The following is a 25,158-nucleotide window of genomic DNA, read 5'->3' on the forward strand; positions in this document are numbered from 1 at the left end:
AAACACAGACATAAAAAGACACACACAAATACAGACACTCACTGACAAACATACAGAATCATACAAGAAATACACAAGAGCACGTTTTTTAAAGGCATATGTACTCGATGACTATACACGCTAATTGCTTTACCAACAGCTGGAGACATGCTAAATTAAGTTCCCTGCAAAATATTGTGGTCTAGGACCCCTTCAATGTTGAGATATGTTAATTTTCATTTTGATCTGGATCGTCCTATTTATAGATTTGGCAACACATGTAACGTTGATGCAAGGGAGCTAACACCGCGGCTTTGTTGACATCCTCACTTTTTCAGAGGCTAGAACAAGCTGTAATGCATGTATTATGGTCCGCGCATGGTGACATATCGTCATTATATGGTCTTATGGTGCGTTTGACATCGATTATGGGCAAACTACACTTTGTAAACACGGGAGCGCGTACATATGCCTTTAACAACACCGTGGCTTAGGAACATGATATCTAAACAGACACAGACACACCCAGCCATGCACATCCGCACACATACCTTCCACAGGCAACTTGTGTCACTTGACTCCCTGTGAGCTCCATGACTTGTCGTGGTACGATCACATCATCGCTACTGCCATGCCCAAGCTGCCCATATGATCCAGCCCCGAACGTAAACATGCGGCCATCCTAGGGAATCAAAACTTTTTTTTTTATCAGTTATATGCATGAACTTACTTACATGCCATTCTTCACTCTGGAACATATCCACATTTTCATTCATGGTTCTGTCTGAGCAAGGGTCCACGAGGTATGAAGCTATGATTCAAGTTGTACAAAAAACAAAAAAACATCGCTAGCTTCTTGAAAAGGTGAGAACTTTTTATGTACAGATCTCACTGCTTACACAATTATGCAAACAAGATGGATCAAAGCACTGAATTTATAAAAAAAAATACCTGAGTCAGAGCTGCTGAATGGTCTTCTCCACAGGACAGATACTTGATCTTTTGACTCCGTAGTGATCGACATGCAGTGGGGACATTACGATCTGAAATCAAATATTCTAGATTTAATTACGTACCTCTAAATCTGTTCTTTCTTTCTTTATTTGGTGTTTAACGACGTTTTCAACCACGAAGGTTATATCGCGACGGGGAAAGGGGGGGAGAGGGGATAGAGCCACTTGTCAATTGTTTCTTGTTCACAAAAGTACTAATCAAAAATTTGCTCCAGGGGCTTGCAACGTAGTACAATATATTACCTTACTGGGAGAATGCAAGTTTCCAGTACAAAGGACTTAACATTTCTTACATACTGCTTGACTAAAATCTTTACAAACATTGACTATATTCTATACAAGAAACACTTAACAAGGGTAAAAGGAGAAACAGAATCCGTTAGTCGCCTCTTACGACATGCTGGGGAGCATCGGGTAAATTCTTCCCCCTAACCTGCGGGGGGTCTCTAAATCTGTACCAGAGTGATGCTTGTGGTGATACGTAAAGACATGCACACACAAACAAACAATAGACCCTTTCCATCTTTCACTCGCTATTTAAGTAGAACAAGAAGAGCAAACGCTCGATCGAGTCACTTTCGCAGTTCTGAATATTATATGAGGCATCAGATGGACAGGAAGAAATTGCTATTCACAACACAATGAGTCACGTTCACATAAAATTTGAGCCCGGTCACTTTTATAGTTTCCGAGAAAAGCCCAACGTTAAGTTGTGTGTTGCCGAACAGAAAAGGCTAGTTATCTCCCTTGTTTTTCTGATAACGTTCGTAAAAGGCTACAGATGTAAATACTTTGATGTAAAGAATAATCCTACAAAGTTTCAATCACATCCGATGAACTTTGTCAAAGATATAAAATGTCTAATTTTTCCTTTGACGCTGACCTGTGACCTTGAAAAAGGTCAAAGGTCAACGAAACCATCGTTAAAGTGTAGAGGTCATTGGAGGTCACGACTAAACAAAATATGAGCCCGATCGCTTTGATAGTTTCCGAGAAAAGTCCAACGTTAAGGTGGTGTCTACGGACGGCCGGCCGGACGGCCGGACGGACGGCCGGCCGGACAGACTAACACTGACCGATTACATAGAGTCACTTTTTCTCAAGTGACTCAAAAACAAAAAGAGAAACAACAAAACTTACCATTATTATCACCAAGACCAAGCTGTCCATTTCTGGAGAGTAAAAAGATATCTAATTTGCATCAAACAAAGAAGACCAGCTAGTTTTGTACAGTAATTACCAAAACAAAAAATAAATTTTGGGTGGATTTTTTAACATAGGACTTTCAATCTGTATGCTCTCATATCACTGCAAGTGCAAGCAAAAAATAAAAAGGTCCCTTGAGTTTTTACTTCACTTCCAAGTACAGAACACCAAACCAGAGAGACTTTACGTAAAACCCAATCTTGTACACACAAACATAAAATTCATCCTCTGACTATGGAGTTCCCCAAGCCTTTTTTCCCATTACCATAATCAAGTGAAGCAGAGCACTCACGACAAGATGCAACAATCAAGGGAAGTAAGCGCTTTCAACACAGACAACGAGGACAGACAACGAGAATACAAATCATTTGTTGATTTCTATACTTCTTAATATTCTCTCAGATGCCAGGTGACTGTTTCTCATAACTCTCACTTACTGTTATTGTCCATATATTCGGAACGCGTACTTCACTCTTTAAGATAACTGCAGACTAACACTCATACACACCTGTTTTTACCCCAGCCATGGATGGCGCCAGACTTGGAGAGAGTGAAGGTGTGGTTACCGCCAGCAGCTACCTGCGCCACAGGTATACCGTGCAGACAGGCCAGCATCTCAGGTGTGTCCTTGACCCCTCCTACTGACCCCAACCCCAACTGCCCGTAATCGTTGGCACCCCACGTGGTCACTAAACCCTCTGTGTACAGAGCAAGGCTTCAGGTCAAAAATGGATACTGCAGATGGTGATAGTGGGTGGGGGGTGAGGAGTACCGTATTTGACGGATTACAAGACGCACCGTTTTATAAGCCGCACCCCCGACTTAAAAAAAAAAAATTGGGACGAGCCACGTATAGGCCGCGTCACTATATTAGCCGCCGTCGAAAAAAATATAATCAGATCGTGTCAATCAATCAAAACAAGCAGGCAAACGAAAGTACGGTATTTGGCGAAATCGGCTCCGAGAATAAACAACTTAACAAGTGAAAAAGTTTGAAGAAAAATATCACACACACACAATTTGTAACTAACACACACATGTACATAGAGAATACTACATGGCTTGCTGTATCGTACCAGATTTACACGAGTTGTTTTTTAAAATATTGAACTGCGAGCGAAAGCGAGCTGTTCACTATTTGAAAAAGCAACGAGTGAAAATCTGGTACGACACAGCAAGCCATGTAGTATTCTGTTTATCCTACACACTGTACTTACGTGTATTTTACTGAAAATGTCCTGCAGTCGAGGCAGCTAAATTGAAGACGCTTGTTTTGGAACCTCGATCTCTTCTAAAGCCTCGTGCAATCTATTACGTCAAAGCAAAGAAACGTCACTCTGAAAGTGTGGCGTGACATGTTAGTTCTAAAGATTCATCGAGGGTAATTAGCGAGCGCAATTTTTGTTTCTATAATGACGTTTGTCTCTGTGACTTTGGCATCATAAGCAGTGGAAAAACAGGTCCCTGTCAGACTTGCTTGACATGACCTCATTTACATGATATACACACGTGTGATTTGAACAATTATTATCTCACGGGTGTCTCTCTCACGTATGTATGATAAAAAGGTGTCTACCGTTCAGTCAGCCTGGTCGGAACCATCAGATTCTGCTGCGGAGAAGCCACAAAAGTCACTTTCCTCGCTGTCGGACACAAACAGCGACATGATCGCTTCATCCAGAACTGAAGAAGTCGAAGTCGAGGCCGAGGGGGTGACGTCATCATCGGAGCTTGAATCGGTCCCGCTCGTGTCGTCTGCTGTAGGTGCTGCGATGATCTCTGCTCTCAGTTCGGTCTCCAACTCAGGCCATTTCGCGTTTCTTTCTCGGAAAGCCTTCCTGTTTTTCTTGCATCTCGAGAGTTGCTGGCAGACGGATCGCCATCGTCACACCATGGATTCATTTATTCCAAGCTCAAAAGCAGCGCGCCTATTGCCCTTGTCATCGGCCAGTGCAATCGCCTTCAGTTTGAACGCTGCATCGTACGCGATTCTTTTGATCTTCCGCATTGTAAATCCAGTACAGTTGTGTCAGTGCAGTGCAAAAGTGTTTCATTAGGTGAATGCTATTCAAGTTTAGGTAACGTTTTAGCCGCATCTGTTTATAAGCCGCAATGCGATTTAAAAAAAAAAAAGTTGTGGCTTGTAGTCCGTCAAATACGGTAATATGGCATTTCAGTACCTAGCTGTGTGTTTCTTCAAAGTTACTTATCTAACCCTGATGAAAACTACGAAACTTCAAAAGAAATCGTGAGTTAAGCTACTTTTTTCCTTAAATGCATGCTTTCAGCAAGTGTCTATGTATGTTTAGACTAAAACGTTTAGACCACCACTTGCAAACTAAATTATTGGACATTTTCAGTTAAAGTGAACAGATCTGAAATTCCCAGCTACGATCATATTTGCAATTTCCAGCTTGTTTATGGTGGTAATCTACTGAAACTAAACTTTGAAATAGTCAAGTCAAGTTTCCAATAAGCTGATTCCCCCATCCCTACTTGCAGGTCCCTAAGTTTAACACAGGTTTAAATATTAGCAACAAAAACAACTGCCTTTTACAGAAACAGAGAAAAAATTAGATGGTAAATCTTTGAAACGCTGACATACATACCACTTGTCAAGGCAATACAATGCCTAGTACCACAGGCTATTTGAACCACACTGTGGACTGCCAAAGACTTGACCAACCTGCAATGAGAAAGAACCACATGCATATTTCTGCTACAACAGTGACGTGAGGATTGACAAGACCACTGTCTGTTTGTTTGTTTGTTTGTTCGTTCATGGGCTGAAACTCCCACGGCTTTTACGTGTATGACCGTTTTTACCCCGCCATTTAGGCAGCCATACGCCGCTTTCGGAGGAAGCATGCTGGGTATTTTTGTGTTTCTATAACCCACCGAACTCTGACATGGATTACAGGATCTTTTTCGTGCGCACTTGGTCTTGTGCTTGCGTGTACACACGAGGGTGTTCGGACACCGAGGAGAGTCTGCACACAAAGTTGACTGAGAAATAAATCTCTCGCCGAACGTGGGGATGAACTCACGCTGACAGCGGCCAACTGGATACAAATCCAACGCGCTACCGACTGAGCTACATCCCCGCCCAGACCACTGTCTAATCTTTTAAATCTTTTAACCTTCACCGGATCACACTTTGGACTACACAGTCCGGATGATGTGGATCGTGCACAACCCATACTTTAGATGAAGGATTCCACGTAAAAAGTATGGATAAACATCGTAAAATCTTTCTTTTATTCCATATGGGTTGCCCACGACCCATATCATCCAGACTGTCCAGTTCAAATTACGTCATTGTTTATTTGTTTGCTTACAAGTTACATAGGTGATCTTTGATGTGCATTATCATCTTCAGTGAATGCTGTGCACTGAAGGATGGGTCAGGCACTAACGCGTCTGCAGTTACAAAGTTTCCTTCAAGATACTATGTCTATTTCTGCCCTGACTAGGGATCAGAACAGAAACAGGCATGAGATCAGGAAATTGTAAAAAAAATGTTTTGTTAAAGCCTTGTTTTTTTTTTTAAACATGATGCAATCTGGAGATCTCAAGATCTCTGGAGCTTTAGAAATGCCGGAAATCTGCACACTGGTGGGAAAATGTCATGCCTGAGGAATCCGAGACATTGCTAGTAATGCAGGTATCCTCAAAGACATCACCTTTGTCAACACAAAACCGTCAACACACACATAAAATTGTTCCAGAATCCCTGTGTGGTTACTTGTGTCGCTGAATGCCAAAAACTTACTTTGGTACACGCCGCAGTTCATCATTGACTTTACTCCTGCCCAGCTGACCGTGTTTGTTGCTGCCCCATGTGAACACTTCATGCGCGTCAGTGAGCGCCATACTGTGACTGTTGCCTCCTCGCACTGTGTGTACACGCTGGGCCTTCAAAGCATCAACACACTCTGAAAAAAACAAAACCCACATCTTCAGTTCTGACCAAAAGATCCTTCACTGTAGACACAGACATAGAGCATCAATAACACTAAGCTGTTAATTCAATGTTTAAGTCTTTAACAACAAATTGAAAGACCTCAGACTATAATCCACAAGCAAAACAATTAAACTGACAAAATCTTTTTCTTCCTCATTTTCAATATGTTGTAAAATACGATCCAGACACGATATCACAAAAATAAGAACATAACTGCAGTTTCATGCAGGATGTTTTATTGGCTGTATGGTAAATGTATGTTTAGTACATTGAGTTTTGATTTACCTCTTCATAAACTGTGAACTATTTTGAAGGGGTGAAGTGAGTTGTGATTGCTCACCCTAAAACGTAAAACTCAGTGTGCACGAGTGTAGCCCCCGTTTCTTTAGCTGGGTACTGTACATATTAATATTTTTCATAGTATTTTTCATAATACAGCAGTCCTTGCAATGTACGGCCAACGGCGTGAGCAGCCACCTGACATGTACGGACATATTTGCTCGGCACGGAGTGTTTTCCTTCTATATTTTCCCCCCCTTAAACGGCCACCTGCAAAACGTGGACACTAATTTTCGGTCCTAACAGAATATACAGACAGACCATCGTCAAATTTTCACTACAACAAAATCGATAACGGAGCAGTCCGGCTCTTGGTACAAAGGTCCCAGCCGCAAAGGCGTGATGACAGTCACTGACAACTTGAGTGCACGTGTACCCATCAGGAGGGGGGTAGTTTTGGTCAGGAGTGGAGTACATGCGAAGATGCCAACATGAAAATGCACTATGCTCTTTATTCTTGTCTGTTGGACATAAACAATAGAAGCCACAGTCGATGAAGGTCCTGAGCGAAAGAGACTGAAAAATCGGCCACAGTTCTCAGCATCGCGTGTCTGTGTGTAACCTCTTTCATTGACAAGATACTCTTGTTTCCCCAAACTGAACAGGGCAGCTGGCCTCAATTAGCTGACACCTCTCTGGCCACAGCCCCAAACAGTACATGGCTGGGGGAAGGAAGAGAGAGAGGGGGGGGGGGATAGCTGGCTAAACTCAGTGGGGTGTCTGGTGTCACTGTCAGCAGGAAGAGCATTGGAGAGAAATAGAGAGGTGTACCCTTCCACACAATTTCCAAGCATCAGTCCTCACGGCTTAGGGTAGGCAGTGAGGGAGAGTGAGAGCGCTGTTGTGTACGGTGTATTTCCAACTGAAGAGTGAAAAGTCACTGCCACATGATCGGCATGCAGTCAATAAAGCCAGACAAGAAGAAAATAAATTACATGATTATGACATGCAGCTCTGTCTGCTGCTTTTTATTCAGACACTTCAAGCTTATTCTCACAAAGCATCTGCACACGTGTCTCTGTGCTGTGTTTGTGTGGCTGCTTTCGTATGTCAGTGCATGGTGAGTGCGTTCACTGCCTTGATATGAGGATTTATTTTATCTCTTCTTTTCAACACCATTCATACAAATCATTTTTTAGAGAACGTTTAAAGAAATATTAGGAGTTTGTTGTTATTGATTAGTAGCCACAAGAAGTGGTTAGCATAGACTCAATCCTGTTGTTTGTGTGTCTCTGTGTGAGTGTATGGGGGAGGGGGTGGTGTGGTCACCCCTCCCGTGACCGGCCACCTGCAATGTACGGACAGTTTTGCTATGGCCCAAGGGTGTCCGTTCATGAGAGGGACTGCTGTAGATCTTTTTTTTTTTTTTACATATCAGATCACCGCACAGTTCAGTTGCTAACTCATACAGAAACTCAACAACTCACCAAATCTTCTCGTCGATTTGTCGTGACCCAACTGATTGTAGTCATTGTTGCCACATGTGTAAAGAATGCCGTCATTATTACAGACCAGTGTGTGGTTTTCTCCGCAGCCAATGTCTGCCACCTCTGCTCCGCGCACGTTTGGGATCTGCTTGGGTACAGCCACACTGTCTATTTCTTCGCCTTTAAGACCAAGCTGGCCGAAGCCGGCCTTCCCCCAACCCAACACTCCAGACATGCTTCCGGGCGTCGTGATCTGGTGCCTCTGGTCGTAAGGACAGACTTCCACCAGCTGCCTAGAGTTTGGCCATGACACTCGCACGATCCCCTACCCTGAACGGTTTACAAACATACATCTATAGGCATACAAGCATATTATACAAAGGGTAAAGAACTTTAGTGTTAACAAATGGTTTTGACAGAACAGTTAAAGCAAGATTCTCAGCAGGTAGACAAGGAATCTGAGAAATGGTGGTAATTCAAAATACTTGCATAAGTATGACTTTAAGATTTTAACAAAAATATAGCATAATAAATCATCTTCTTAAAGATACAGTATGTACATGTATTTATAACCAAGAACTTCAAACGACCTAAACAACACCCTACACCATGAGTACCTTGTGCAACGGCTGTTGCTATAAACTTACTAAAGACATAAATACAGTGTTTGGGTCCGTGACTTTAGTTTACAGGATACATCCACATCACCTACATTAGGCACAAAAAATAAATAGGTCTGTTTACGGTAACATAGGCCAAAAAAATAGGGTCGGTAGGTCGGGATTTCCCCCCCCCCCCAAAAAAAAACACCATATTTTTACGTTATTTGGGGTTTTTTTCTTTCCCAAATGCCAAAAAAAAGTCTAGGGTCGCGCGAAAAAAATAGGGTCGGTCGGGTTACCGTAAAACTTTTTTTTTTTTTTGCCTTATCAGTCTCCGGTCGGCACTACAGACATAAGTGATAAGACATAAGACATACTCGGAATCATTCGGCAGTGGTTGGAGCCTGACCGTTGGGTAAAAGTTCATATAGTGGGCAGAAATGATTTTGCATCCTTTGAGGAGGTCGAGGAAGATGCAGTCTTTTAACTCTTGATTATTATCATTCATAGGGCGCACAGTGCTTTTAGTGCTTTTAGTTATGCGCTATAGAAATCTCCTTAATAAAAAAATAGGGCTCAATCATCCATGACGGTCAGATTTCGGTCGATCAGCACCTATCAAATAAAGAAGGAAGACCCTGAAACATATCCTTTGCTTTACAAGATAAAGTGACTTTGTATTTTATGATACTCATTGATAGGTGCCACCTCCAAATGACTTCGAGTCACACTTGGTTTTTGAAAGTGCAGAGCCCTAGAACAATGCGTCTGTGCATAAATCACAGCAGCTCTTATGACAGAAGTGAATATATATACAACTAGAATATATTTGAGTTGTTCTTTGCTACTGGTCACAAGTGGGGGTCAGCTCACACGGACGCATTGTTCAATACAGTCTAGGGGAGAAACTGGTCACAAAGCACCCAGTACATGCCAGAGAGATAGGAGAATCGGCACAATCAAAGAAAATACCAAAATCATTCAATAGATATGGAAATATTAAGATTTACTGTGAAAATGCCAGCAAAAATGGCGTCCAAAAACGGGAACGCACACTTGGTGCGTCTTTGAAGACTTACCTCCCGTTCTGTGTTGTTGATAATAGTCGTGTTTGTGCTGTTGTTGTTGAAATAGTATCTAATAAAACTGATGCAGTTCTTGAAATGTTGCAAATTATTGTTGTCTTTGTGAAATGCGAGAGTGTTCTGAGGCGTAATCTGCATACGGCTGATGTCCCACATAGGGTACCCCACTTCGATCAGCGTATCACTCCAAATGAGCTTCATAGCAGAAAAGCAGATACACTACCAACACACTGCATAACAGATCTACAAGTCTGAGCCAGAATCATTGAAATTTACTTTCTGTATAAAATATTGCAATCAAATTTGTTCACGATGTCCCACAAATAACGCAGGTTACCCTCGCCTTCGATTCAAAGTAACTCCAATCTGACTTAATTACAATCGAAACGCAGATGACGAACTGATTCACCACAAATTTGTGGTATTTTACACACAAATTTCAACTGTGTTGTTTCGCGATAAACAGCCATAAACAAACAAATGTGGCGCCGTCACGTCGCCTTGGAAGGAATAACGCAGGTGACCAAGGCTTGTTTCCGATACCTGTCTGATTAAAATCATCGTTTTTTCACGAATGACGGCTCTTTGGCAGATCTGGTGAGTTGGAAACTGTCTATGAATGTTTCATTTAATGTCAAATGCGTACATTCTTGTCGATATTGTTACCTTTGGGCTCATAAATTAAGTCAATCGTCGTGTTGTCCGAAAGTGACTTTTGTCAGCATAGAACTTACTGTGCTTTGATCATTGACTGAGAAGAATCTTCCGATGACACTAGTTCATTTCACTACGCGACTGCAGATCTGCAAGGAAACTTATGGCAGGGGAAATAAGCTTAACTGAAGACGAATAAGCGGAGTAACTGTTCTTCAACGGATTGCTCTTACACTGATCTAAATATTTAGATCTTGTCGTCTGCTAGTCTGCTAGTAAGTAGTCTTCGGTCGTGTGAAAGTCACATCTATTTCGACTGTTTGCATCGATCCGTGTAGTGAAATGTTGATCTTTGATGATTTGGCAACATAACTTCGCTAAATGTGCTTCGAGTGTATCTCCCCGTTAACCGCATTTGAAAACGTCTTTTAACAAGACAGCCCAGACGGGGAGGATCCTCGATAGCTCACAGGGTATATAATATTTTCCGCCGTTTTTTGAAGAATCCTTTCAAATTTGCTATTCCAAAAGTACCTTATGACACGACTCGAGTGGCAAAGAACATTCTCTGCAATTCCTGTCTCAGTCCGTGCAGCCGTTTCGGGTCCTATCGTCATCATACAAACATACACACAGACACACAAGAACCAGCTTTAAAAGTTAGATTTTGTAGGAACCATGTGAACCAGTGATTTTTTCTTATGTACAACAGATACTACAGTATTTCTGCTTTATGAAAAGCAATATTTCAAAAACATAACTAGAGATTTGAATTTTGACCACTTTTCCCCCTTTCTGTCACCAGTACTGAAGAACAACTCATATGTAACCTATATCCGTCAACAACATCTAATATGTAACATCTGAAGTGACTGCAATATATGTGAGATTATGTCCCTTTAGTATAATAACATCAGTGACGGGGATATCGCCTGAACACTACAGTCACGGCCCCTTGTCAGTAGCCACAGCATTGACCATTGTGCTATACATTACAGGTCTCAGGACTATCAATTTGAACAGGGCCAAAGCCCATGCTAACGCTTGCCAAAACAACCATTCAATACTCGAGATATTGTGTTTGTTAATGTTTAACAGCGCCGCACTAGAAATAGCAATATATAGCTCTACTCATGCCGTTAAACCACAAGTGATTACGAAAACTTGAGTAAATAAACAATCACAATGACACTTTCGGATTTCTCAGAACATGACCCCTTCTCCCCTTCGTTTCTTTGACATGAATATCGTCATTATATTTTCTTTATATTGTCAACATCTGATCTGCTTTCCTTCAACTGGCACAATCTAAATCATGTATAGGAACATGTGTTCCAAACAGAAATTAGTTACAAACAATGTAGGTTGGAGAGCGGATGGCATTACCTTGACATTTGTGTCCCTTCCCCAAATTCATAACTTGGGAGTTACCTCCCTTAGAAACTGGGAGTAGTCATTATTTTTTAAATTTAACATACATTTGTAATAAAAATAATCGAATTCAGTCATCTTTATTATTTTTTAATTAAATGCAATGAATTACAGATGTTAATTTTGTTAATTTCGTGACAGTATATAATATTTGAATACACACTACCCATCCTGCAATGAGTAATGATTTCTCCCTAGAGGTAATGACTATTTTTAGACATTGGGAAAAAACTGCTTTCACTTTCAGTCAACACTGAATCCCAACCCTCATGCTTGGGGCAGCAGCATCCTTTTGTTGTGCCAAGTATAGGGTACGTCGTGAGCTTTTGTTGCTTTAGTCGATATTGAAACAGCAGCCTTAACATCAGTTTAAAATATCGTGTTGTTGTTCACGGAGTTTCTGTCATGATCATGGGGAAACCCACGGGAGTGTTGGCTTTGACTTCCCTGTTTTTCTGTGAATCTGAAACTTCGACGGAGATCACTGATCAGCTTGTGTGTACGAATTTCTTATTCATATAAAAGATGATAGTAATAGTATGTACAAGTACTTAAAATGTCATATTGGGCTACCCTAGATTTCAAAGCAATTTTTGTTTGACAGGAGCTAGCTGGTGCATATATATAGATCTATGCCTGTTATAAGTATCTTATTCATAACCAAAGAAAGACACATGTTGTTTTGCTTTCAGTTTCAGCTTTTCTGTTTTCAAACACGGGACTGCATGACTATTTTAAATGATGATTCTATTTTCTATTTCAGACTTTCTACTGGAAATGTGTTCATGACTGAAAGGACACGGTAGTGTAACGTATATAAATGTTTGCAAGGAGGAAGGAATATTTCAGTCATTTAAGGGATTTCAATTCACGCAGAAAAACTGTGACATTTTTTCTGTCTTAAATGAACATCTATACTTGGGCACTGGAATCAGAACATTTACTTATAGTCTGAGGTACGAGCGCTACGATAATGGCTGACGGTCAACCTGCAGCGCCTTTGAGCCAGCAGATGGAATCTTTGGAAGATACAGATTTTTATTCAAAAGCCGATCAAACGCCATCAGTAACGACAGGTCAGCATAGGTTTGATGGGGTGAACAGGTTAGTTTTGATAGACAAAACTGAAAAAAGTTTTGAAAAATCAGGGAGTGATCTGGTAGCTGGCGTTAAATCTTTTACAACAGAAGATGTGAAATCGGCTGAAAGTCAGGTCACTTGGGAATCAGAGACGACCGACAATGTAGGCAAAGATATGCAGGCACTTGATGAAGAAAGCAGGACATCTCTTGAAGAAAGCAAGAAGTCTCTTGATAACGAGGACCAAAAGACAACACACACAGAGGATCAGCAGCCTTCAGCGAGCAAGGAGACATCTGCTACGACTGTGACCTTGTCTGAAAGTGAAACCCAGGTGTCTTTGGTTGATAAAAGCTCCTCACGTCTACAAGAAAGTCTGCATGAAACCTCAACAGAAACTTCTGAAAAACCAAGAAATCCAAACAGTGAAACGTGTTCTGTTTCTAAACATAACACACTGTCAGATTCTGTGAATCAGGTTAACCAAGAAAACATGTCAGATGATGCAGAACAGCAGTCACCCGATGGCAACATGCTAAGTAATCCAGAAATTATGTCAAAAATTCACCAACCCTCAGACGTGCAAAACAATGCAGCTGAAAATTTAACACCTACATATGACAGTCCATCAGGTGAACCATCAAAATCTAACAAGAAGGACAGTTCAATGCATGAAAGTCAGACACAGAAGCTAGGAGCAGGGGCCTGTGAAGGACAAATCTCAACAGGATATCTTGATAGAGTTATTTCTGACATGCAGTCTATGAGTGGCAGTCAGTGTGAAGCAGCAGGGGGTAGTGTGCAGATCTCCAGAGCGGAGCTGGCCCTGATGGTGGCACAGACGCTCAAGGCGCAAACCATGAGCACCTACATGCAGGACCTGGTCCAAACCAACTGTGTGCTCAACACACAGAATGAAGTCATGAAGGAAACCATCGTGCAGATGAGGAACTCGCAGACAGCTGGAGAAAAAGATTACACTAGTTTGCCTCCACTGCCCACCGAGGCTGAGGTCTTCCGTTTCGACAAGTATTCGCTACCACCGGCCTCCCTGCCAGTTGTATTAGACAGACCGGCAAGCACCTCTGGTTTCTGTCCTTTCTCAAAATTGGACCAGGCAAGTGCTTCACAGAACACTGACCAAGAACATCCCATGAGCATGGTGCTGACGGATGGTGACTCCATTACTGTTTTTCCTCAGCTTGCAGACTGCATCAGCTATGACGGTGACCCTTCTCTCCGCAGCAAGGGAAACAGGGGAGCCTCGGCAGCAGGCAGCTCTGGGAACGCAGGAGCTTCTGCGTCAAATTTTGCACCGAGCCCAGGGCTACAAACATACAACATGCCAAATCTAGCCCTGTTCGACAATGCAAGATGCTATTCCTTGGGACCTCAGCAACAAGTGGAAATCCTGGGTGGGAGTGCCGGAGTGCCACTTGAACAGCATCAGCTGGCAACAGATGAACTGGAAAAGATGAAAATGTTTCTGCACAAAATCACCACTGAAGGTGGTGTTCACCCGAATAATTTGATGGTGAGTATTGGTGATGTAATAGAAAAATGAAAAAAAGAAAGAAACGAATAACAACTAATGAACAAACACTATAAAAGCAGAATTTATATTCTTTACTTCCAAATAAAAATTAAAAAACAGTGACCAGAAAAGACAGATACTGTCAGGTTCTGATCCCCAAAACCAGGATGGGAGGTTTGAACTGTGCATACATACGTTTGTGTGTGACGTGAGTTTTTTTTTTATAACTTCATGAAAAGTGCTTTGCCAAATTTGTTTCTTGTTGTACTTGTAGCAAACAAATCAAATATTCGGGATTTGAACACAGGGAAAAATCAGCAGTACATGGTTTTGGTTCATGAACTGTCTTTACTGAGGACATGTACTGTATTTGTGTGGTTGTCTAATTTTGTTTTGTGTTGCTGTGTTACAGCGCACAAGACCAAGAAGTTCATGCAGTTTGTCCCTTTTCTTTCACAGGAGCTTGCAAATTTAAGAAACCAGGTGAATCACCTGAGGTCGGAAAATGGTCAGCTGAAAGCAGAGCTTGAAAACCGGCCTGTTCCTCATACAGCGCTGAACAGGCAAATCCAGGATCTAAATCAAAAGGTAATGTTCTCAGAATGAAGTAGTATATGTATACCAATGAAAGTTAGTGAGCATTTATAAGTTATTTTTAATGTTCAACATCAGCAGCTACAGAGATTTGCTTATCTTCAGCTTATCTTTAATATATTTGTTTGTTTGTTTGTTTGTTTGCTTAACGCCCAGCCGACCATGAAGGGCCATATCAGGGCGGTGCTGCTTTGACATTTAACGTGCGCCACACACAAGACAGAAGTCGCAGCACAGGCTTCATGGTCTCACCCAGTCACATTATTCTGACACCAGACCAACCAGTCCTAGCACTAACCCCATAATGCCAGACGCCAGGCGGAGCAGCCACTAGATTGCCAATTTTAAAGTCTTAGGTATGACCCGGCCGGGGTTTGAACCCACGACCTCCCGCTCACGGGGCGGACGCCTTACCACTAGGCCAACCGTGCCGGTATCTTTAATATATAATTATATTTGATTTTAGTTTACAGTGTCCATTTTTGCTTGGCTCTCTTTATTTTCCACACATACACATTTCAACCAACATTTTATCGTTAAACTAATCAAAACATGAGGGACTTTGAATGGGCCAGAATTAGTTTAGTGTCAGACTGTCAGTTTTGGGTGCCAACGTTAATGAATATAATATATGTAATACAATTCAATACCACACTATACACATTTTGTGTGTGACTGTGAGTGTGATTTACAATCAAAAATACCGGCACGGTTGGCCTAGTGGTAAGGCGTCCGCCCCGTGATCGGGAGGTCGTGGGTTCGAACCCCGGCCGGGTCATACCTAAGACTTTAAAATTGGCAATCTAGTGGCTGCTCCGCCTGGCGTCTGGCATTATGGGGTTAGTGCTAGGACTGGTTGGTCCGGTGTCAGAATAATGTGACTGGGTGAGACATGAAGCCTGTGCTGCGACTTCTGCCTTGTGTGTGGCGCACGTTATATGTCAAAGCAGCACCACCCTGATAATTATGGCCCTTCGTGGTCGGCTGGGCGTTAAGCAAACAAACAAACAAACAAAAATGTTCTTTAAACAGTATGAAATGAAATTCAAAGTGTGTTTGTTCATGTGTATGCATGTTTGTTTTATCTTATCTTATCTTAGAACCATAGATACAAGGTACCCTCCCTTTAAAGAACACCAAAAATATGAGAAAACCAGGTCTGAAAGAGAAGGAGTCTTAGTTAAAACAGAGTTGATGGGCTCAGTGGCGTGGTGGTAGGACGTCTGCCTCCTAATCGGGAGTTCGTGAGTACGAATCCCGGTCGCTGCCGCCTGGTGGGTTAAGAGTGAAGATTTTTCCGACCTCCCAGGTCAACTTATGTGTAGACCTGCTTAGTGACTTAACCCCCTTTGTGTGTACACGCAAGCACAAGACCAAATGCGCACGGAAAAGATCCTGTAATCCATGTCAGAATTCGGTGGGTTATAGAAACACAAAAATACCCAGCATGCCTCCCCCGAAATCGGCGTATGCTGCCTGAATGGCGGGGGTAAAATGGTCAAACACGTAAAAATCCACTCGTGCTAAAAACATGAGTGAACGTGGGAGCCTAAGCCCATGAACGAAGAAGAAGAGAAAAAGAGAAAACAGAGTTAACTTTACTAACACTATGAAGAGAAAGTCTGAAGGAATCAGGCCTGGAAGCAGAGGGAGTCTTAAAAGGTAGGTTTGACTGTACTAAAGTTATGAAAGTGTGTGATGTGCTTGTCACCCTGCACATTCAGTTAAGTTTATGTGGGAAGTTAATTTCTCCTGCATTTTTCTTCTTTTTCCAGATTTTACAACAGAAAAAAAGAGAAGATAAATTATTTCAAGACATATCCAAGCTTCATTTGGAAAACAAGAAGTTGAGGGACCCAAGACCCTCTTCTCAGGTGAGTTTTAAAAGTTCTTTGCTAACTGGGTAGCGGTTTTGAAAGGAAAGAATATGTGCATTTTTTTGCATATTGTATGATGTGTATCATTATGTGTTGATTGTATTGTAAAATGCATAAACTATAATTGAAACTGATATGTGTGAACCACACACAACAAATCTACACACACACACACACACACACACACACACACACACACACACACACACACACACACACACACACACACACACACACACACTCACTCACTCACTCACTCACTCACTCACTCACTCACACACACACACACACATCTTCAATATATATGTAAAATTTGCCTAAAACTTACTAAAGATCTACTACCCTTTTACGATTTGTTGTAAAACTTCTGTGATGAAAAGGCACCTCCCAATAATAAGGACGCCTGCTGTTGCCAATAATAATTGTAACTACTGAAACAAGGTACAGTCGAACCTCTCCATAACGACCATCCAAGGGACCCATTAAAAGTTGTCATTATATATAGACAGGTCGTCGACTTGGGAAGGTGAATTTTATAAGGGGAAAACTTGTTGGGGATCTTTTGAGGTGGTCTTTGTGGCAGATGGTCACTCGACGGGCGCAGTGGCGTGGTGGTAAGACGTCGGCCTCCTAATCGGGAGGTCGTGAGTTCAAATCCCGGTTGCTGCCGCCTGGTGGGTTAAGAGTGGAGATTTTTCCGATCTCCCAGGTCAACTTATGTGCAGACCTGCTCGTGACTTAACCCCCTTCGTGTGTATACGCAAGCACAAGACCAAGTGCGCACGGAAAAGATCCTGTAATCCATGTCGGAGTTCGGTGGGTTATGGAAACACAAAAATACCCGGCATGCCTACTCAACGAAAGCGGAGTGAGCTGACTATGCTCTCAGAGTATAGTGTGGGGAACCCAAATGGGCAAACGAGCTCACACGTAACCAGAAAATTCTGGAACGCTGAAGAAGAAGAAGATGGTCACTTTAGAGGTGGTCGCAAGGGCAGGTTTAACTGTACAATGTATTCCTCTCATAAAAGACGCTTGCAATGTAGGAACGTTTTTGCTTCGTCCAGAAAGTGACCTCTGTACACAATAAGTTCCATGTTTTTTTGGTGGTATTTTTTGTTTGTTTTGACTTTACCGGACTACATTGTACATGGGCCTTGTTTTCTTTCATAGCCCCCATCGTCAGTGGGCCTGCATGCACTACCCACCATCCCAGCTTTGCAAAATCCTGTAGCCAGCAGGGAGTCTGAGCTGCAAACCGACAAACTGCAAAAGGAAAATGACAAACTGCGACAATTTTGTGCCGAGGTAAACACATTGTGAAGTGCTGTGTACAGCGTGACTTCTTTATTTTTGTATCACATGAATACAGTACGTGTTCTGCATGCACTGTTTGTAAGTTACATTCAGGGTTTGTACAGGTCATGGAAAACCTGGAAAGTCATGGAATTTGATTTTTAATTTTCCAGGCCTGGAAAGTCATGGAATTTCAATTCAAGTCATGGAAAGTCATGGAATTTAACAAAAAGAAAAAAGAAAAAAAATTAACTTTTAGCACGCCAGCGGCGATTTTCGTTGCCCAGCCATTCCCCCCCCCCCCTTTGCCAGCCAGCAGCGATTTGTGTCGCCAGCACAAGGCTTGTTCGTATGACCAACTTCTCGTTCGTATTTGCATACGAGAATAACGGTATTTTTAACGGCACTTGAGCCAAAGCGAGGCTCACTTCCTTCCGTTATCTCGTCGTGTCGTCTGCGCTGGCTGGTCCAGTTTAGTGAAATGACAGGACCAGCAAACATTACCGATAATCTGACTGCGTAGCAAATGCTTGACTTGCTTGTCGAAGAGACACTGCATAGAAACTGACTCAAATTCAATGCAAAGCAAGCCAGTGTCAAAACTGGCAGTGACAAAATGTAAAAAGTTTGCGTGTTCGGAAATGGCGACCTGTGGATCTAGTCATGGAAAATGTTATTGAGGCTCATGGAAAGTCATGGAAAAGTCATGGAATTTTTTTTCTAAAAACCAGTGGGGACCCTGTACATTACCAGTGGTGCCTGGCTTGATGTGTTATATTTGGTTGGACCTGGATCCATGGAGACAGTGCCTCCAAATTACTGATGATTTTAATCTAACACAGTTGTGAGAGGATGCAGTGCAATGTCTATGTTAAACTCTGATTTCCATAACATGAAAGTTGCAAGGAAGAGGAAGGGTGGAGAGATTTTTCCCTGTTTGATTAAGAATGTTTTGTGCAGTCCCAGGTTTGATGTATGCCAACAACCATTCTTCTTCTGTGTTTATGGGCTGCAACTCCCATGTACACTAGTGTTTTGCACGAATGGGCTTAAACATGTATATGGCCGGGTTTTTTCCCGTCATGATCCCCCTTTGTGTGTACTTGCAAGCACAAGAGCAAGCATGCACAGAAAAGATCCTGTCATCCATGTCAGAGATTGGTGGATCTCAAAGGAAAAGGAAGGAAGCATTGTCCTTGTGGATAAGACAAATGCCTCCCAATTAGAAGGTCGTGAGTTCGAATACCGGCCGCGCCTGGTGGGTTAAGGATGGAGATTTTTCCAATCTCCCAGGTCAACTTGTGTGCAGACCTGCCAGTGCCTTATCCCCCTTCGGTGGGTTATAGAAACTCAAAAATACCCAGCATGCTTCCCCGTAAAGCGGCGCATGGCTGCCTAAATGGCGGGGGGAAAAACGGTCATACACTTAAAAAAAAACACACGTGAAAAAAACACGAGTGTACGTGGGAGTTTCATCCCATGAATGAAGAAGAAGTGAAAGAAGAAGTGAAAGAAGAAGTGAAAGAAGAAAGGAAAAGAAAAATTCATCCAGACCCAGAAGGAAACGGTACAATTATTTAATCATGTTTTTCTGTTCCAGGCAAGGCGATCTGAAATGGAGGCCAAGGAAGCAGCACAACAGGCACAATTAAAGCTCAAAGCAGCTCGTGATTATACCTTGAGCCTTGGTCATGATCTCAAAGTCAAGATTACCCACTGTGAAGAACTTGGTAACGAACTGAGGGGATTAAACACTGAGGTATGCTCTAGTTGTGTTTTAATTCTCATGAGAGGTGTCTAGTTGCTTTCTTTGGGCACATGAGTGTGTGTGTGTGTGTGTGTGTGTGTGTGTGTGTGTGTGTGTGTGTGTGTGTGTGTGTGTGTGTGTGTGTGTGTGTGTGCAGGATATGTGTGCATACAATTAGATGGAGAGGTGTCAAAAAGAGAAAAGGAATGTAAGGAGCAGCTATGTTAAAAATAAACACCTTATAGTTGTTCTTGTGAAATCATATACAGTATGTGTCCTATCAGATAACACACCAGAAAAAAAACAAAGAATAAAGAGCTTTAAAACAAATACAACAGAACCCCCATTTTTGGACTCTTCTTTTTCAGATTTTCTGTTGATGATGCTTGTTAACTTACCTCTGAAGACTCCTTTTGTTTTAAGACTTTTTTTCTTCTTCAGATTTTAGGAGATCAAAAGGGAGTCTCCATATTGTACAGGAAGTGCAAGTGCTTATGTTTGTTCGTTCATGGGCTGAAACTCCCACGGCTTTTACGTGTATGACCGTTTTTACCCCGCCATTTAGGCAGCCATACGCCGCTTTCGGAGGAAGCATGCTGGGTATTTTCGTGTTTCTATAACCCACCGAACTCTGACATGGATTACAGGATCTTTTTCGTGCGCACTTGGTCTTGTGCTTGCGTGTACACACGGGGGTGTTCGGACACCGAGGAGAGTCTGCACACAAAGTTGACTCTAAGAAATAAATCTCTTGCCAAACGTGGGGACGAACTCACGCTGACAGCGGCCAACTGGATACAAATCCAGCGCGCTACCGACTGAGCTACATCCCCGCCCGCATTGTGCTTATGAATTTAGATTTATTCTTTCACCAGATTGATAGGCTGAAAAAGATGCATTTGCAAGAGGCAGACAGATGCAAGCAGCTGGAACAAATGATTGCTGACGAACGCAAACGTTGGTCCAGAGATGAGAAGCAGCTGCTGGATCAGGTCAGAAAGGATGTAAGTCATTGTGCTAAGCACACAGCTCAGTGGTCCATGTTCTGTCTGTGCATTTTTGTTTGTTTGTGTTAAGCAAGGATTTGTTTTGTTAGTGGCTGATGTTGAGTACATTTACCAATTGTTTATGCTGCTTGTTTTGAAAGAAGTATATTGGTCAGTGCTTGTACTTGTAGCAATTTAACCTCATGGTTACTGTTTTTTACAAATTCTTGTGGTAGCTTCCGTTTTTTTTTTTTCAGATGTTTATTTTTTTATTTTTTGTGGTACACTGTTTTGAAATGACAGTATCCTCAAGACACATTTACTCTTATTCATTTGGTTAATTTTTTCGTTTGAATTGTGTTTGTATCATAGATATATTTATTTTCATGTATCATCTGTATACTGTACTTTTCATCAAAAATCTCCTCACTTGTTGTGTTGTTTCCAACAGGCAAAGTTCATACAAGTGTTAGAAGAACTGGTGCTAGCTGTGGACAGAGTCCGGGATGGTGTACCACTTCAGCCAAGTCAAGAAGATCACCTGGCAGCTCTGAAGGAACAAAGCGCTTCAAGAGCGTCACTGACCACGTCAGCACGGAGCACCAAATCGGCAAGTTCACGGGCCGGAGCAACTGCCACATCTACAAGTTCTAGCCGCACGCAGCACCAGATTCCACGTTCCAGCTCAGGGAATACCAGCACCGGTGCTGGACCCAGACCCTTGCAAGGTTTTCACAGCAGCAGCCGAGATGGCGGTGGCAGCAGCAGCAGCGCAGGAGGGCGGGGCACACACAGCAGCGCCATACAAGGATCAGGCGGTGGGTCTCCTGCGTCTCTGCCTTCCGTGTTGCCACAGCAACGAACCCGGCAGCATTCTGGGACCCCAGCGGTACAGCCCCATGGTAACAGGCCTCTGCAGAGGAGCAACATTGCAGGGAGTTCTCCAGAAATGCTGCCTCCACCAGGCTCAGGTGCAGGCTCCGGCAGACAAAGACAACAGTGAATGAGGCATGAAATCATGCACATACTGTTCATTTCTTATTGTGGTGTGTTTTTGCACTGTGAAGAATGTGTCTCAATACAATGTGAAATAATGTGTTGCAGGGTGTACTTGTGTGCTCAGTGTATCAGCTGAGTGAAATGTAACATTTGTGTTCCGATCAGGGAAAGAGAGAGAGAGAGTGTGTGTGTGTTTACCATATGGTCTATGGTCTATGAGAGCGAACGCGGGAAATCATCATATTTAACGATGTGCAAATGGTGCAGAAAGAGAGAGAGAGGAAGGGAATAGGGAGGGTAATTGATAACTCTATAACCCTGAAAATGTATGAGTGACTTGTCTATTGTGTGTGTGTGTGCACGTGTGACTATATGTATGAGTGGCTGGGCTGGGGCTCTGTGCATTTTTGTGAGTACCCTCACCGACTCAACTGTATTTGTTTGTACATAGCTAGATGAGGCGTACCTTTGTGCCTGTGAGATGAGGGAAGAATAACCTGATAGCCTGATTACAAGCTGTGCTTCAAGCCATATCCATTGAATGCTTTTTTGACTCACATGCGAAGCAAAAGTGAGTCTATGTACTCACCCGAGTCGTCCGTCCGGCCGGCCGCACGGCCGGCCGTCCGGAAAACTTTAACGTTGGATATTTCTTGGACACTATTCAGTCTATCAGTACCAAATTTGGCAAGATGGTGTATGATGACAAGGCCCCAAAAAACATACATAGCATCTTGACCTTGCTTCAAGGTCAAGGTCGCAGGGGCCATAAATGTTGTCTAAAAAACAGCTATTTTTTTCATTTTTCCCATTTTCTCTGAAGTTTTTGAGATTGAATACCTCACCTATATATGATATATAGGGCAAAGTAAGCCCCATCTTTTGATACCAGTTTGGTTTACCTTGCTTCAAGGTCAAGGTCACAGGAGCTCTTCAAAGTTGGATTGTATACATATTTTGAAGTGACCTTGACCCTGAACTATGGAAGATAACTGTTTCAAACTTAAAAATTATGTGGGGCACATGTTATGCTTTCATCATGAGACACATTTGGTCACATATGATCAAGGTCAAGGTCACTTTGACCCTTATGAAATGTGACCAAAATAAGGTAGTGAACCACTAAAAGTGACCATATCTCATGGTAGAAAGAGCCAATAAGCACCATTGTACTTCCTATGTCTTGAATTAACAGCTTTGTGTTGCATGACCTTGACCTTGGGTCAAGGTCACATTATTTTGGTAGGAAAAATGTGTAAAGCAGTTCTTAGTGTATGATGTCATTGCTAGGTTTAGTTATTTGACCTTGACTCTGAAGGTCAAGGTCATGTAAAGGTCAAGGTCAAGCATGTGAGTCCTATGGGCTTTGCCCTTCTTGTTTGTTCTTTTTGTGTTTGTGTGTGTGTGTGTGGTTGCTTTTGTGGGAAGAGTCCATATAATTATGAGGGTAACCTCGCAGGACTATAAGATATCTTATTCTTATCCTTTATGCTTACTTGTTATTTTTCTCTTTGTTTGTACAGTTGTGAGTCTTTGTACATGCCTGTGGATTGAGCACATGTAATTTTCCAGCATGCCTTCCTGTGGTGCTTCGGGACACGGACATACTGACAGAAACAAAAATGTTTGTCAGAATCTAGTGTAAAATCATTTATTGGAATTGGTAAGCATGATATCATAGAGACTGATTTGAAGGCTTACTGTCTACTTGGCTGTGCCATGCTATAGCGCGTGCCAAGAATCTTTTGACATTTTTAATCACTTTTCTGCGAGCTAGGTTATTTTAACCATTCCAATATGCAGAAAAACTGGGTCCAGTCTTAGGCCCTGGTGAACTTTCTTTCACGTGATCTATGGCAGTGATTTGTCTTTTCTGTAACACATGATATATATATTATACCCAGGACTACTATTGCATGCATTTAGACAGACATGAACATGCCCAGTTGCAATTTATACTCAAACCTTAGCATATTAAGAAACGTAAGCATGAAAGAATTACTATTATTGCTGTCTTCATGTGGTGTCTCGTTTTTAAGATAACTTTGAGGGGTTTCTGGTGTCTATTTTAAGAGCAAGTCCTTGCTTGCTGGGTTATCTGACCGACATCATGGCAATGTTTACCATGGAGTTGGTTGAGTGTGCCATTTGTGCATTAAGTAATGACTCGGGATCCCCTTCCCAAAAACACTGCAGTTTCTCAGCGCTCTCTTAAAAATGCTTCTCGCTGCCGCTAAGTCATGTGGGCTATTCAACATGCAAAGGGACACAACTTTCCAACAGCATGCGTTGACAGGAAAAACCTTTCTTTCAAACCTTGTTCGTTCCGTGTTGAGTCTGCTTTTTGTTGTCTTTTGTGTTCTTGTTTTTCCTGATGAAGCTTCCAGAAGCGAAAATTCGTTATCGTCTTGTGTCGTCTTTGTATCGGTGAGTACAGTAATCCTTTGTTTTTTAACTTTGTTCATCTTACCACAGTCACTTCGTTGTTCAGATTAGAAAAAAATACAGTAACATGTATTTGCTTTCATGTGTCTCTTATTATGCTTGTGTCTCAAGTCTTTCATGGGCATGCAAGCATGCAGTGGTTACAAACTCATCCATCTGACCTACGTTTACTTCTACCTTTCCCTGTGTATCTTCACACACACCCAGAAGCCATCTTCTACAAACCGCTTCCCTTGTATTATGATTTGATATATTGTTGTTTTCTTGCTTGTTTGTTTTTTGTTACTGTTTGCTTGTCTGATCTTTTCTTTCTTCTTTTGTACATGTTATCAATTTGTTAATAAATACATTTTTTGGTATTAACTTGCATTTAAGTGTGATGTACGTGTTATGTACATGCAATATTTTGCATGGAATACATCCTTTTGTTAGCTGCAAGAATAAATGCTTACACAAATTATTTAGAACCTTGAATGAATGGTGGGTGTTTTAAGTTACTACTTTTTTGATTACAAAGAACTTGAAAAGAACTTTATAGCATCCACATATCAAAGTTTTCCATTTGCAATGTAAATAAGAATGAAAATAAACTTATTTCCTGAAAAGAAAGTGAGACTTAATTCATTTTCCTCCGCCATTTTTTGCCTTCAAGGTTTGTCTTCTTTCTTCTTCAAGGAATATGTTTTTCTCATTTGTGGTGTGTTGTTGTTATTTGTAAACTGTCAAAATGAAAATACCTTTCACTTCACATATGTTCATGCATTTATCAGAAATGTCATGCATTTGCACATGTATACATGTACATTGTATCTCTTACTTTAAACCCTGCCCCATGCCAGGAGTCACACCCAAAAAGATCCCAGTGGTTTGAAAAAACTAGTAACCGTAACAGCAACACTC

General features: G+C 41.9%; 2 protein-coding genes and 1 long non-coding RNA gene across 4 annotated transcripts in view; 2 read left to right on the forward strand and 1 right to left on the reverse strand.

Annotated features, from left to right (window-relative positions):
- The window catches only part of LOC138958371 (probable E3 ubiquitin-protein ligase HERC4), a 49,410-nt gene extending 37,705 nt beyond the window's left edge, over positions 1–11,705 (reverse strand). For both annotated transcript variants that reach the window (XM_070329493.1, XM_070329492.1), the window contains exons 1-8: positions 11,656–11,705; positions 7,929–8,258; positions 5,971–6,133; positions 4,808–4,884; positions 2,707–2,896; positions 2,133–2,164; positions 931–1,022; positions 531–661 (exon numbers count right to left, since the gene is read on the reverse strand). In XM_070329493.1, coding sequence (XP_070185594.1) covers positions 531–661; positions 931–1,022; positions 2,133–2,164; positions 2,707–2,896; positions 4,808–4,884; positions 5,971–6,133; positions 7,929–8,163 — 920 coding nt within the window. In that variant the 5' untranslated portion in view covers positions 8,164–8,258; positions 11,656–11,705. The remainder of the gene's footprint in view (positions 1–530; positions 662–930; positions 1,023–2,132; positions 2,165–2,706; positions 2,897–4,807; positions 4,885–5,970; positions 6,134–7,928; positions 8,259–11,655) is intronic.
- Positions 1–24,878, forward strand: part of LOC138958397 (uncharacterized) — a 77,030-nt gene extending 52,152 nt beyond the window's left edge. The window contains exon 2 of the long non-coding RNA XR_011453391.1: positions 23,104–24,878. This is a non-coding gene — a long non-coding RNA (uncharacterized lncRNA). The remainder of the gene's footprint in view (positions 1–23,103) is intronic.
- Positions 11,924–23,194, forward strand: LOC138958373 (serine-rich adhesin for platelets-like). Its single transcript, XM_070329494.1, has 8 exons — positions 11,924–12,011; positions 12,464–14,314; positions 14,774–14,902; positions 16,684–16,782; positions 17,959–18,093; positions 19,682–19,840; positions 20,704–20,832; positions 21,266–23,194. Exons 2-8 carry the CDS (start codon positions 12,674–12,676, stop codon positions 21,815–21,817), a joined length of 2,844 nt encoding a protein of 947 aa, XP_070185595.1. The 5' UTR covers positions 11,924–12,011; positions 12,464–12,673; the 3' UTR covers positions 21,818–23,194.
- Positions 24,879–25,158: the final 280 nt, after the last annotated feature.

Source organism: Littorina saxatilis, linkage group LG2 (assembly GCF_037325665.1).
Source record: "Littorina saxatilis isolate snail1 linkage group LG2, US_GU_Lsax_2.0, whole genome shotgun sequence".
NCBI classification, from domain to species: Eukaryota; Metazoa; Mollusca; class Gastropoda; order Littorinimorpha; family Littorinidae; genus Littorina; species Littorina saxatilis.